At 48.8% G+C, this 14,995-nt stretch overlaps 1 protein-coding gene across 2 annotated transcripts in view; it reads right to left on the reverse strand.

Moving 5' to 3' along the window:
• gpat4 (glycerol-3-phosphate acyltransferase 4) overlaps positions 1–14,995 on the reverse strand; it is a 48,079-nt gene that overhangs the window by 22,285 nt on the left and 10,799 nt on the right. For both annotated transcript variants that reach the window (XM_072485915.1, XM_072485916.1), the window contains exons 2-3: positions 8,022–8,091; positions 4,948–5,245 (exon numbers count right to left, since the gene is read on the reverse strand). In XM_072485915.1, the coding sequence (XP_072342016.1) occupies positions 4,948–5,245; positions 8,022–8,091 (368 nt within the window). The remainder of the gene's footprint in view (positions 1–4,947; positions 5,246–8,021; positions 8,092–14,995) is intronic.

Consider the following 14,995-nt stretch of genomic DNA (forward strand, 5'->3'; position numbering starts at 1 on the left):
ACAGACCTGGCTTCTCCCATTAATTACATCATCTGTATCCCACTCAGTTCCATGACCTGCTGAGCTCGAAGCACCACTCCCCCATAAATTAGCTACACTCCAGGGAATCTCCGGCAATCAGAACAATATTCCATTGGACCATTATCTGTAATCAAGGAAGCGGTTCGAATAAATCATGACCTCACCATTTACGGCTCCTTAATTACAGAATTAGCAGACACATTGCTTGTATGTATTTTAAACCAGGGTTCTTAATAATATTACTTCCATAAATATGAAATATTTAACAATTTCTACATTCATTACACTAGTTCCTCTACTTTCCCCCCAGCACGAGTATCAAGTCCAAACCCAGGCAGCGTCTTTTCGGAAGGATTTCAGGGCTTTGGAGACGATATGGAAGAGATTAGCTGGTGCTTGGGAAGATGGAGCCGGAGAAGGCTAAGAGGAGGCTTGATAGGGCCGTTTAAAATCATGAGGGGTTTCGCTAAAACACACTAAGGGAAAGAGATTCCAATGACTTGGGCCGTGAACTAGAGGACACAGGGTTGAGAGGAGTGGAGAAAGAACCAGAGCTGACTAGAGGGGAAACCTCTCCAACTTCACGAGTGGTTCAGGAATTGGAGCGCGCTGCCTGATTGGGAGGTGGATACAGATTTAATAGCAGCTTCAAAATGGAATTGGATGAATACTTGAAGGCGAAAAGAACTGCCAGAAGACAGCGGGGGAGAGGGACAAACTGAATTACTCTTTTGAAAGAGCGAGCGCCGATTTTGCTGGCCTCCTTCAGCATGATACTATTGTATGATTTTTTTCTCCTGGTGTCAGGAGACTGGACTGCTTCCTAGATGTTTCATTTCACACCAGAAGGGATTCTACCGAGGGCTCAGTTTGTCGAGGCACGGCTGCACATAATTCAGCCTCAGAGGCCTCAGGCGCTTGCAGGGATAGTAAGGGCTGACTGCCATTCGCTGACTGCCGCACACATGAAGGCAGCTGCTGTTTGAGGAACAGCATCCCGTTGAAGCCCGAGAAGGAGGAGAGAACACGGGGAAAATCCGAGCAGTTTCCCAGAGCACCGATCAATTGACGGTCGCGCTCGTTGAGGGAACCCCGCCCCGAACGGTGGTTCCTGACTGTGAGCTCAGTAACTTTGACTGACACGTCACAAGAAGGAAATGTGAATCACCCGAATTCCTAGATTTGCCACTTGGCACGTGTACCGAGGTACAGTGAAAAGTATTTTTCTGCGAGCAGCTCAACAGGTCATTAAATACATGGGAAGAAAAGGGAATAAAAGAAAATACATAATAGGGCAACACAACATATACAATGTAACTACATAGACACCGGCATCGGGTGAAGCATACAAGGGTGTACTGTTAATCAGGTCAGTCCATAAGAGGGTCGTTTAGGAGTCTGGTAACAGTGGGGAAGAAGCTGTTTTTGAATCTGTTCGTGCGTGTTCTCAGACTTCTGTATCTCCTGCTCGATGGAAGAAGTTGGAAGAGTGAGTAAGCTGGATGGGAGGGATCTTTGATTATGCTGCCCGCTTTCCCCAGGCAGCGGGAGGTGTAGACGGAGTCAATGGATGGGAGGCAGGTTTGTGTGATGGACTGGGCTGTGTTCACGACTCTCTGAAGTTTCTTGCGGTCCTGGGCCGAGCAGTTGCCATACCAGACTGTGATGCAGCCCGATAGGATGCTTTCTATGGTGCATCCGTAAAAGTTGGTAAGGGTTAATGTGGACATGCCGAGTTTCCTTAGTTTCCTGAGGAAGTATACTAGTGGTGTACCACAAGGATCTGTTTTGGGGCCACTGCTGTTTGTCATTTTTATAAATGACCTGGAGGAGGGCGTAGAAGGATGGGTGAGTAAATTTGCAGATGACACTAAAGTTGGAGTTGTGGACAGTGCGAAAGGCTGTTACAAGTTACAGAGGGACCTAGATAAGCTGCAGCGCTGGGTTGAGAGGTGGCAAATGGAGTTTAATGCAGAAAAGTGTGAGGTGATTCATTTTGGAAGGAATAACAGGAGGACAGAGTACTGGGCTAATGGTAAGATTCTTGGCAGTGTGGATGAGCAGAGAGCTCTCGGTGTCCATGTACATAGATCCCTGAAAGTTGCCACTTAGGTTGAGAGGGTTGTTAAGAAGGCGTACGATGTGTTAGCTTTTATTGGTAGAGGGATTGAGTTTCGGAGCCATGAGGTCATGTTGCAGCTGTACAAAACTCTGGTGCGGCCGCATTTGGAGTATTGCGTGCAATTCTGGTCGCCGCATTGTAGGAAGGATGTGGAAGCATTGGAAAGGATGCAGAGGAGATTTACCAGAATGTTGCCTGGTATGGAGGGAAAATCTTATGAGGAAAGGCTGAGGGACTTGAGGCTGTTTTCGTTAGAGAGAAGAAGGTTAAGAGGTAACTTAATGGAAGCATAAAAGATGATCAGAGGATTAGATAGGGTGGACAGTGAGAGCCTTTTTCCTCGGATGGTGATGTCTAGCACGAGGGAACATAGCTTTAAATTGAGGGGAGATAGATACAGGACAGATGTCAGAGGTAGGTTCTTTACTCAGAGAGTAGTAAGGGCGTGGAATGCCCTGCCTGCAACAGTAGTGAACTCGCCAACACTAAGGGCATTCAAATGGTCATTGGATAGACATATGGACCATAGGGGAATAGTGTAGATGGGCTTTAGAGTGGTTTCACAGGTCGGCGCAACATCGAGGGCTGAAGGGCCTGTACTGCGCTGTCATGTTCGATGTTCTATGTATAGGCGCTGTTGTGCTTTCTTGGTGGTAGCGTCGACGTGGGTGGACCAGAACAGATTGTTGGAGATATGCACCCCTAGGCACCACTTCAACGTTGCTTACCAGCTTCTGAGGCCTGGTAATCAGTCGCTGCATCAATGCTCAGCCCGTTTAAATCTCACCGAGATTGCAGGAAATAGATGATTCAGGGTGAGACGGGAAGCAAGCTGAATGGCCGAGGCCGAAACCCTCAACACACGGGTCCACTCACACCTGAGAGACAGAGTGAATGCAGTACCTGAGGGTCTGGAATAAGGGGGCATTAATCGAGGAGGAATTGGGAGAGATTTCAAACAGGGCGGGGAGAAGGTCTTCACCCAGAGCTGCGAGGCGGCAGAGTTGACTCCCAGGGTCATGGGTGAGATAGACATTCGGTCAAACACTGCATTAGGGTGGATAAGGTGAGGGTTGAAGCGATGTGGAAACAAGGTGAATAAATAAAGGTGATTCCATTGTTTGTTGGATAAATACCAGCATGAACTGGGATGGCCTCCTTCTGCACTGTATATTCTATGTTCTATTTCTCTCTTTGTCAGCATTTCCTCACGGCTTGTCTGCCTCAGAGTTAACCCATCGTAAACCGACCTTACAGCAATAGCTCAACGGGAATAAAAAAACCCAGATGTGACATTCGCTTTGGAAGAATACTTCAGCAGATTGAGTGACTTGGAACCCCGTCAGTTGTCTTTTTCCTGTGAACTCTAATTTGCTGACTTTCAGACAGGAGAACAAATAAGGATCAGCACATCGGAGGTCAAACAGGGTCTATTGCCGCCATGCCCAGATCACTACTGTTGACACAGATATCGGAAAGTCAAAAGATGCACTGCAGATTATAGGGGGCACCAAAGTCCACCGTGATCGTGCCAACCACAAATTTTACACAAGGTGTTCCCTTATGAGCGGGGAGAGAAAGGTGAACATTAAATTACTATTCCAAGGCTTTGCACTGTCTCGGGCTGAACCAGGCTTGGCAGAACGTTGCTGCCTTATCAAATAGAGCTGAGACTCCCACACCATATCTTCTCCCATTAGAAGGCTGTCCCATTTTAGCAGTGTCGTCCCAGGCCCTGCCTCGGCCCAGCTGCCACTCAAAGTCGCGTCCCGTCGTCTCTCAGCCCCAGACTCAACTCGTCCAACCTCTCCTACAGAAAGATAGAATCTCTGCAGTGCCGTCACCCCACCTAACCTTTTTTGGACCCGAAGGGCAATTTATCACGGCCAATCCACCGAACCTGCACATCTTTGGACTGTGGGAGGAAACCGGAGCACCCGGAGGAAACCCACGCACACCCGGGGAGGACGTGCAGACTCCGCACAGACATCACCCGATGCCGGAATCGAACCCGAGTCCCTGGAGCTGTGAGGCAACAGTGCTAACCACCGTGCCAGCATGCCGTGCTGCCCAAATCCTCACTCGGACTCTCCCACTCCGCCTTTGGTGCGACCAGAAACTATATTTCCTCTCTCATACCCTGCTGTTTTACTTCCTCTCCCTGATATTTTAAAAGACTTTTTTTTGCCGGTTTTAAACTTCATGCTGCAGTCAGCCCTCGGGGCATCTCGATCCACAGCGCCCATGTGTCACAACGTAAAGCTCGGTTTCCGAAACCAAGCGCTTGCCTGCTCCTTCAGTCAAGGGCGTACGGGACATAAAATGCTGCGCTCTGTACAACCGCTGGAATGTGTTTGAGATGTCACTCCTTGCAATTGTGAAAGGGAAGTGCTCGAACTGGAGTCGGTGTTTTCTTTTTCTCTCTCGATCGATGATTGGGGCAGAAGAAATTCGCCTCGAAATACTGTACGATGGGGAAAGTGACACAAATGTGCGGAAAGGGAATGGAGCGGACAAAACTGTGAACAGGGAGCTGTTCCACCGTGATAGGCAATCACAGCCATACCCTTTTTCTCTCCCCACATAACCTTTCCCCGCAGATTCTCTTCCTCTCGATACGAAAGGCACTATTCCCCAATGGGAACGCCCCAAGGAGGCAACACGGATCTCCAGCCCCAAAGAACCGCCCGTAAATATCCGGAGGAGGGATTTCAAAGACTGGGCAAGGGGGTTCCACGCTGTCTTCCGCTCACCGCACTGGGAGACGTGACACTGCACAAGCACCGCGACAACTCTGTGCTTACCTCAGTGGTAGCAGAAAGCAGTACCGCACAAACACGCCCAGCCCCCAGAGGACAGTCAGGCGAAGGCTGATGTACTGAAAATTATTGTTGGTCCTCGTCATCAAGTTCCAAGACTCCAGCTCCTCGGCGGAGAAGCGTTTGGTTACCTCGTCGTCCACAATGGTCTCGACGCCCTTCCTGCAGAAGTAGAAGATATCAGACATTTCAAACTCCCGACTGTCCAGGGCTCGGTTGCTCCCATTCCGTCTCAGCTGCTTTATCTCCTCCTCCAGAGATGTGGGCTCCTTCACTATTATACCTAGAGAGGAGAGACAAAGACGTTACACTTTTGCCCACCGTCGCCCCCGGCGTCGCTGGTGGGGAAACCGCACGGGTTAAAAGGTTACACAGAGAGGCTGGCACAGAATGGTCGTCCTGAACACAAATTAAATTAACTTCAACTTATTCTCGCACTTTACTTCGTACTCCCTGTGGGGGAGAGCTCTTTGCCCAGGTACCTGTGGAGCGCAGGCTGGGAGAGAAGACTGCATCAAACTGATCCCGTCTTCACCAGACATACACAGAAAATCGAAGCAGGTGGAGGCCATTCGGCCCTTCGAGCCTGCTCCTCCATTCATTATGATCATGGCTGATCATCACGTTCAATACCCTGATCCCGCCTTACCCCCTCATACCCCTTGATCCCTTTAGCCCCAAGAGCTAGATCTAATTCCTTCTTGAAATCACACAACGTTTTGGCCTCAACTGCTTTCTGTGGTAGCGAATTCCACAGACTCACCGCTCTCTGGGTGAAGAAATTTCTCCTCACCTCAGTCCTGAAAGGTTTACCCCTTATCCTCAAACTCTGACCCCTCGTTCTGGACTCCCCCACCATCGGGAACATTCATTCTGAATCTACCCTGCCCAATCCTGTTAGAATTTTATAAGTTTCTATGAGATCCCCTCTCACTCTTCTAAACTCCAATGAATATAATCCTAACCGACTTAGTCTCTCCTCATATGACAGTCCGGCCATCCCAGGAATCAGTCTGGTAAACCTTCGCTGCACTCCCTCCATAGCAACATCCTTCCTCAGATAAGGACCCCAAAACCGCACACACTACTCCAGGTGTGGCCTCGCCGATGCCCGATACAATTGCAGTGAAACACCCCGATTCCGATGCTCAAATCCTCTCGCTATGAAGGCCAGCATACCATTTGCCTTCCTTACTGCCTGCTGTACCTGCGCGCTTACTTTCAGCGACTGATGCACGAGGACACCAAGGTCTTGCTCTCTCAATTTACACCCATTCAAATAATCTGCCTTGCAAATGTTGCTACCAAAGTGGATATCCTCACATTCACCCACATTATACTGCATCTGCCATGCACGTACCCACTCACTCAGCCTGTCCAAATCCCGCTGAACCATCTCCGCATCCTCCCCACAGCTCACCCTCCCACCCAACTTTGTAACATCTGCAAATTTGGAGATCATACATTTAGTCCCCTCGTCCAAATCATTCATATATAATGTGAACAGTTGGGGTCCGAGCACAGATCCCTGCGGTACCCCACTAGTCACCGCCTGCCAATCAGAGAAAGACCCATGATTCCACATTATGTTTCCAGTCATAACATCGCTATGCTACTGGCAGTAATTTGGCCTTTGCTCACTCCAAACGTTCTTGCGTGAACCGCTGAACTAGGACGTTAACCACATTCGCCACTTTTCCAAAAGGTCGGCCTGGTTTTCTGTCTCCATTTTTCCCGCCATGTTACATGGGCCTACCACAATGCTGGGTGATCAATTCATCCTGTCAACAATCACTGCTTTGGAATTGAGTGGGTGCCATTTTGCAGTCAGACGCCCTTCCTGCTGCTGATCTACACGCTGGCTTTACCCCCGCTTTCTTTACTCGGCTGGAACTAAATAGCTTCAACCAGTCCAGCATGGTGATGACTGTTAATTGAAGACCCCTGGTGCCTGAACCCACTGCTAAACAAGAGAACGAGCTCCCTAATGGGTCAGTTCACTCTGCGGCACTCTGGACTAGCCCTTTGCAAACTCTTGTTCAATAACGTGATGAATGGAGGAACTTCAGACATACTGTATTCTATGTATTTGGAGCTGGAATGGTTAAAAGCCTGGGTTAGTGTGCGATTGCCGCAGTCACGTTTTTTTTAAAACGTGGCTTGAAGGGCAACTGGAGACAAATGTGCAATTAAAGCATCGTAAAAGAAAGATCAGTTTATTCCAGCCACGGACATTGTCTGCTAAAGTTGGGTTTCTATTAAGGGGGCGTCCTGGGCAGCAGATAATTATAGACATTGTGCTTAGCTTAGTAAGATGATGTAGTCAATGGGAGGAGCCAGGGGCTGAAGCCGTCAGATGTGGAGGTTACAGTTTAAAGAAATTCCATTTTAGATTGCGATGTGAACAGACAAGAAGCTGTGGTCTCAAAACAATTCGGTTAAAGATCTGTCTGTGAGCAGACGGGCAGTTTCTAGAGAAACGGCCAGTTAACGATTTGACCGCAGACAGACCAGCAGCTTTTCGCAAGGCAGTTTAGTTGCAAAAAGTTTGCCTGTGAATAGAACGGCAGTTTCTGGAGAGGCTGGTGGTTTAAACAGTCGTTTGAGACAGGCAAGAATGTGCAAGCTGGGTCCTGAAGGATCTCTCTTTCTCAAAATGGTTTTCCAAGACATCTGTTTATAGCAAGTATTCCTGAATCTGCCAGCACTATTTAAAAGTGGATTGTGACCAGAGATGGGTTTTGTTTGAGTGGAGATAAAGACAACAGGAAGGATTGTTTCATTGTATTGTTAAGCATTATTTAACTGGTAATTAAAAGTTGTTTTTATGATACTAAAGTTAATAATACTGTGTTAGTAATAAAGCTTGAATATATCGTATCCCTATTTGTGCGTGGAATTTGGATCAAAGTATTCTTTCCCACCATTTTACAAATGAAATTAAATATTGGGGTCTGGTCCAGGATCGTAATAAAAGTAGGTGATGATCCCATGTCCCCCCCCCCCCCCCCCCCCCCATTGCACTCAGCATGGCAGAGCGCTCATTACTTGGTACTTACCATTCGAGTTGGTCTTGTAGATCGCCTGTTTCCTCTCTCGGGCTCCTCGTTCGATCCGTAGTGTTGCCCACTGAAAGGCAAAGCAGAAACACTCTGAAACAATGAAAGTGGGAACATGCAAGCATTGGAACAATGACAAAATGGAGAGGACCTCAGGTTGGGGTACTCAGTGAAAACGTCTCAGATAGTGTCCAATATTGGAGCGATTACAAACAGCCTCAGGGATAGGTGAACTGATGGTCACCTTCTGCTCCCAGCCCAGGGATGGACAGGCCATGTTAGCGGTCCCACCCTCAAGCTGGTTTGATGTTCAGCGTACATTCCTTTCATTTTCGGGGTGGTGAGTGTCTCCAGGTGGCCCAACCTCGTAGATAGGCAACACTAGGGCAGCACGGTGGCCCAATGGGTTCTCCCTGTTGCCTCACGGTGCCGAGCTCCCAGGTTCGATCTCGGCTCTGGGTCACCGTCCGTGTGGAGTTTGCACATTCTCCCCAAATTTGCGTGGGCTTCGCCCCCACAACTCAAAGATGTGCAAGGTAGGTGGATTGAACGCGCTAAATTGCCGCTTAATTGGAAAAAAAGGAATTGGGCACACAAAAAAAACATAGGCAACATTCATATTTTCCAGTGGGGAAAAGCCACCAGGATTGGGAACGCTTCTGATTTCCCCCCGCTCCTCCCTAGCTCAGGAGCAGCTGTATTTAAAAGCGGATTGTGACCGGAGATGGGTTTTGTTTGAGTGGAGATAAAGACAACAGGAAGGATTGTTTCATTGTATTGTTTAGCATTGTTTAAGTGGTAATTAAAAGTTGTTTTTATGATATTAAAGTCCATTGCAGCTTGCCTGGGTGAGGTCAGGAAACGCAGCACAGAATGAGCACCGAATGCGCTGGGTCTGTCTGATCCCGCGCAGTACCGAGCTGGTCTTCGGATGATTACATTTTACAACGGCAGAATCTTTTAAAAAACCCAGCGCATGCAATATTTAGTTTCCAATTAAACCAACTGGCAATGGCAGAGAGCAGTGCCACTTACTGCTCAGAATCAACACTGCTGTTAAACTGGCAACTATTCTTGGAAGGTTAAGGCGATCGATACCTCACTAAAGCATGTGCGAACTTTTGAAATGTGTAAGAATAGACCGGCAGTAAAACAAAACGAGTGAAACCCAAGCTCAGAGACCGTCTGCACAGCCCCGTCCATTTTGCAAATAGCTCCCAATGAGCCAGCCACGGAAGACGGAGTGAGAAGGCAGGACAGCATCGATGGTGTCAGCAGATACAGAATGCTGACTTGGGATATTGACTGCCTTGGAAAGTGTCCTTACTCTACTGTGTCAACACTGCTTCGCACACAGCAGGGATCAATGAGTGGCAAGGACCCTCTCAGTGTGAATTCTCAGTATATTGATTGCTGCGAAAGAGAATGGTATCTGTATCTTAACTCATCATAACTCCCAGATACAATGAGTTATTCTGACGTTCAAGCCACTGCAAGCTCCGACAGACGATAATGAGTTGAATGGCCAGTTAATTGTTTCTTCATGGTAATGGTTGAAGGAGGAATGTTGGCCAGGATTCAGAGAAATCGCTCTTCATATATTGGCACAGGATCTTTACCATCCATCCGTGCAGGCAGACAATGCCTTACTTCAGTGGCGCATTCCTAATGCAATACTACCAACCCAACAATGCAGCACTCACTCAGCAGGATGTACCACAGTGTACATCACACAGACAGAAAAACCAGCGTGAAGGACAAAGAGGGTGAAGAATTCAGTAAGATTGGACAGGAGATTATTCCTGATTGGTGTGCTTCCTGGCCAGTGGGGAAGGAAGCAGAGCTGGATCTGATTCCAGGGAACGGAGTGGGGCAGGAGGTGCATGTTGCAGAAGGGGGTCGTTTGGGAAACAGCGATCATAACATCATCAGCATTCGAATCGTTCTGGAAAGGGATAAAGGGCAACGGTAAAGATACCCAACGGGAAGTGAAACCCAAAGGAATCTGAACCTTGGCAGGTAAAACAGTAAATGAGCAATTAGAGGCCTTAAAAGAGGAGACAGTCCAGGCGGAGAGTCAAGACTTCCCCACGAAGCAGGGGGGAAAAGGACATCGGAAATTACAATTCCTGGAGAGACTGAAGATCTAGAGTAAAAAGAATTCAGTAAAAATAGCATGACAGAGTAGACAAACAGAAAGCACAGACGAGGACTGAAAGAAAGAACTAAGAATGGCAAAGACGGAGTAGAACAATAAATTGACAGCTACCATAAAGAGGAAGGCTCAAATCCTTTAGAATGCATCAACAGTTAAAGAGTAGGAGCTATTAGAATCCAAAAAGGAGACCTTCCTGTGGAGTAAGTGTCGAGCTGCAGTCTTTCAATCCCCCTTAGATATGGGAGTGGAGCCAGAGAACGGGGGGATTCGAAGTGTTACCACACTTGGAATATTGTGTCCAGTTCTGGTCGCCTCGTGTACAAGGTGATGAGAGGCATGGATAGAGTGGATAGCCAGAGACTTTTCCCCAGGGCGGAAATGGCTGTCACGAGGGGACAAAGGTGGTTGGAGGAAGGTATAGGGGAGATGTCAGAGGTAGGTTACACAGAGAGTGGTGGGTGTGTGGAATGCACTGCCAGCAGAGGTGGTCAGAGTTATTAGGGACATTTAAGCGACTCTTAGGCAGCACATGGACAGTAAATTGAAGGGGTGTAGGTTAGATTGATCTTAGATTAGGATAAATGGTCGGCACAACATCGTGGGCCGAAGGGCCTGTACTGTGCTGTACTGTTCTATGTTACACCCTTATTCCAAACAACAGGGAGAAGGATTAAGTAACTACAGGCCATCCAGCATTAACGTCAGTGATGGGAACACATTATTCAAGGAGAATATTAACTGTTCCTTCCATGAATAAATGAGAGCCATCATGGATTTGTTAAACCAGATTTGATTAACTTGATTCAGTTCTTTGATGGGACTAATGAAGAGGGTTGATGAGGGGTGTACAGTTGATATGGTGTATGTGGGCTTTCAAAAGGCGTTTCATGAAGTACCACACAACCTCTTTTAAACAGCTGAATCCAGAACCCTCCTTCTGTTTTCCAGCAAGTTAACAGAACGTTTTAACCTTTTGCGCAGCAATCTGAATCATACTGTTTCAAAAAGGACTCCACGGGGTTTAGCAACCAGAGAACCAAACTTCTTCACTGATCACCAACATCATTTTGACTGGCGTAACTATGGGCACATAACACAACACGGTAGCACAGTGGTCAGCACTGCTGCCTCACAGTGCCAGTGACCCAGGTTTGATTCCTGCCTTGAGTGGCTGTGTGGAGTCTGCACGTTCTCCCCGTGTGCGCGTGGGTTTCCTCCGGGTGCTCCGGTTTCCTCCCTCAGTCCAAAGATGTGCAGGTTAGCCATGCTAAGTTACCCCTTAGTGCCCAAAGGTATGTCAGTTAGGTGGGGTTACGGGGGAAGGGGAGTGCTCCTGGGTATGGGGCTCTTTCACAGGATCAGTGCAGACTCGATGGGCCAAATGGCCTCTTTCTGCACTGGAGGGATTCTCTGCATTCTTTTCCACTTTAACATTTACTGATTGAAGTCAAATTTCTTTATTTCCCCCCCCCCCCCCATTAATTTAGAGTACCCAATTATGTTTTTCCAATTAAGGGGCAATTTAGTGTGGCCAATCCCCCTACCCTGCACATCTTTGGGTTGTGGGGGTGTAACCCACGCAGACACGGGGAGAATGTGCAAACTCCACGCAGACAGTGACCCGGGGCCGGGATCGAACCTGGGACCTCGGCGCCGTGAGGCTGCAGTGCTAACCGCTGTTCCACCGTGTCGCCTGTCACAGGTTTTTCAACTTGAGCTCCCCAAACCTTTCCTCTTGCGAACGTTTTACTCACTCACTCACTTCTGTCTTCACCTAGTGACCCATTTCATGTTGTTTGGCTTCAATTTCACGGCGCTGAGGTCCCGGGTTCGATCCCGGCCCCGGCTCACCTGTCCTTGTGGAGTTTGCACATTCTCCCAGTGTCTGTGTGGGTTTCAGTCCACAACCCAAAAAGATGTGCAGGGCAGGAGGATTGGCCACGCTAAATTGCCCATAATTGGATTAAAAAAGTGAAACGTCGAACATGTAAAACTATTCTCCGCCTGCAATAATAAGCAAGCCTGACCTTTAATGTAACTTCGCTCAACTTCATGTGGCTGTTGTTCCGCAGATTTGCTCCAGCAGTACGAACTGTTCATCCTCGAAAATGGGCATAACTCTTGGCCATGACCCAGTGCAGGACGGTTATTGAATGCATTTTCCCAGCTCCTCTGCACAGCAAATTCTCAGTCCCGCGTCCAACAACTGAACCTCTCATCAGAGAGACTGAACTGGTCATAGATATCCAGGTTCGGGTGAAGCCCCATGTCCCATCCTCACATTGTATTACTGTGCTTGATGCCCGGGACGCTGGTATACATGACAGCCAGGTCCCAGAAAGAGCAGAGGAGATGCTGAGTTACCCTAATGTTTGATGGTGTAAATCGAGAGTCGTGTTAATCACAAGGACGAGCGGTGGGGGGGGGGGGGGGGGGGGGTAACGGCCCTCCGATAGGCCACGGCATTATTAAATCCACAGGGTCGGACAGAGAGATTGGGCCTCAATTGGACGTCTCAGACAGACGGCACCCCTGACAAGGCAACGATCCTGAGAGCATTCGGGCTCAAAGGCTAAAGAGTGCGACTGACCCGACGCGCAAATATGGCGCGTGAAAAGGAACAGACACGTGAATCTAGAAAAGCGATCGCGTCGTGTGGCACCCACGAGTGGCACAGCTTGCCCAGGTCTTCAGGGAGGCTATCAAACCCCGATTCAACTCTTGGTGCACTAACCTACCCACTATTACAGCATCTTCATCTCAGAGGGTGGTCTGGTTTCCTGGCTGTGGAAAGCACTGTCTAAACCGCAGTGCTCTTTTTTAGTCTCACCTGCAGTGACAGCTCATGGCTCACCTAGAATGGCTACCAAGAGACCAACGTGAACATGCCCCTCTCTGGGGCTTGAATAATCATCCGGCTTGGGTTGGTAAGTGGCAGATTAGTGCCAGGGAACTGGCCATCTCCAGTCCAGGCACTACCCCATGATCTTCAATAGGCACCACTCTGACCAACAAGATCTAATCATGTCATCCCTTCAGCTATCAACTGGAAGTTTAGATTTCTTTTTCGAAGTTATCAGTCTCGATGGAGATCGTAACAGCTACAAGTTAGACACCATCCTGATTTGGACAAGAATGATCCCAGGAATGAAGGACTTGTGGTATGAGGAACGGTTGAGGACTCTGGGTCTGTACACGTTGGGAGTTTAGAAGGATGAGGGGGGATCTTATTGAAACTTGCAGGATACTGCGAGGCCTGGATAGAGTGGACGTGGAGAGGATGTTTCCACTTGTAGGAGAAACTAGAAGCAGAGGACAGCATCTCAGACTGAAGGGACGATCCTGTAAAACAGAGATGAGGAGGAATTTCTTCAGTCAGAGGGTGGTGAATCTGTGGAACTCTTTGCCGCAGAAGGCTGTGGAGGCCAAATCACTGAGTGTCTTTAAGACGGAGATAGATAGGTTCTTGATTAATAAGGGGATCAGGGGTTATGGGGAGAAGGCAGGAGAATGGGGATGAGAAAATATCAGCCATGATTGAATGGCGGAGCAGACTCGATGGGCCGAATGGCCTCTGGTCTTATGTACACACTTTATCATTATTTGGTTAAATCCCGAGAATTTCCTCCATCGCGGGAACGATGTCACAGGGGCGGCATCAGCTCCAGGATCTCCCACGGTGAACCTGGATGGTGGGGGCGAGGAACATGGTTTTGCCCGTGTCATCCCACACACCTTGAATCTCGACTGAGAAACGGTGTACGGTGGTGCCAATGGGAACACCTTGCGTGGTGTGGGCAGCACGCTGATGCAGTGGTTAGCACTGCTGCCTCCCGACACCGAGGGTCCGGATTCGAACCCGGCCCTGGGTCACTGTCCGTGTGGAGTTTGCACATTCTCCCCGTGTCTGCGTGGGTTTCGCCCCCACAACCCAAAGATGTGCAGGGTAGGTGGATTGGCCACGCTAAATTGCCCCTTAATTGGAAAAAATGAATTGGGTACTCTAAATTTCTTTTAAAAACATTGCATGGTGTGATACTGAACCGGAAAAATTGGAACGCTGCGCCGATGTGTCTCGAGGCAATCAAGGCGCTGTCCAGTGAGAACTCAAACCGTCCACATCGAGGCAGGCGAATATCTACGATGCTTGGCAAACCTGCTGACAAGTGTCCTCTCCACAAAGTGCTGACTCGCACTGGGTTGCACAAGCCCCTTGCCTAACTCAGCCCTTCTGACAGGCTGTTTGGATAAGCAATTGAGACACAAGGGACAACACAGCCAAACTCAATCCTGTCTCACTCAGCAGCTGTGCACTCTCCCGGGAGCACCGGGGGAGCGGGCAGGAGCTGCGGCCAACTTTCACTTCCTTTGCCTTGGTGGGGTGGGTGCGTCGAGGCCAAATTGCCCTCCCCGGGCCAGATGGAGCGGGAGACATCAGTGTCCTTCATCGGTGGAATGAATACAGAAGGAATTTTTAACGTGTGAAACAGGATGTAGACGTGAACATAGCACACAAAGATAGTGTTGATAAGCTGAAGCCACATTTAAAAGGGGAACTGTTTATGGAGATCAGAAGAGTGTGAAGAGGCTGAGGTGCGGGAAGAGTTACACACACACCAAATTCCGCGCCAAAATTGGGCCAGGCGATTCTACCGGGACCCGAGAATCGCTGTTTTCGCGAATTACTCTGCGAGGCTGGGGTTCCATTGCCAAAGTCCCACCCAGCGATTCTCCGCTCCCGGACGGCTGAGTTCCCGATTGCGTGGAACTAACATGCTATGGCCGGTCGGGATTCAGTCCGCAGCCGCCTTGGTGG

Source organism: Scyliorhinus torazame, chromosome 20, assembly GCF_047496885.1.
Source record: "Scyliorhinus torazame isolate Kashiwa2021f chromosome 20, sScyTor2.1, whole genome shotgun sequence".
In the NCBI taxonomy this organism is placed as follows: Eukaryota; Metazoa; Chordata; class Chondrichthyes; order Carcharhiniformes; family Scyliorhinidae; genus Scyliorhinus; species Scyliorhinus torazame.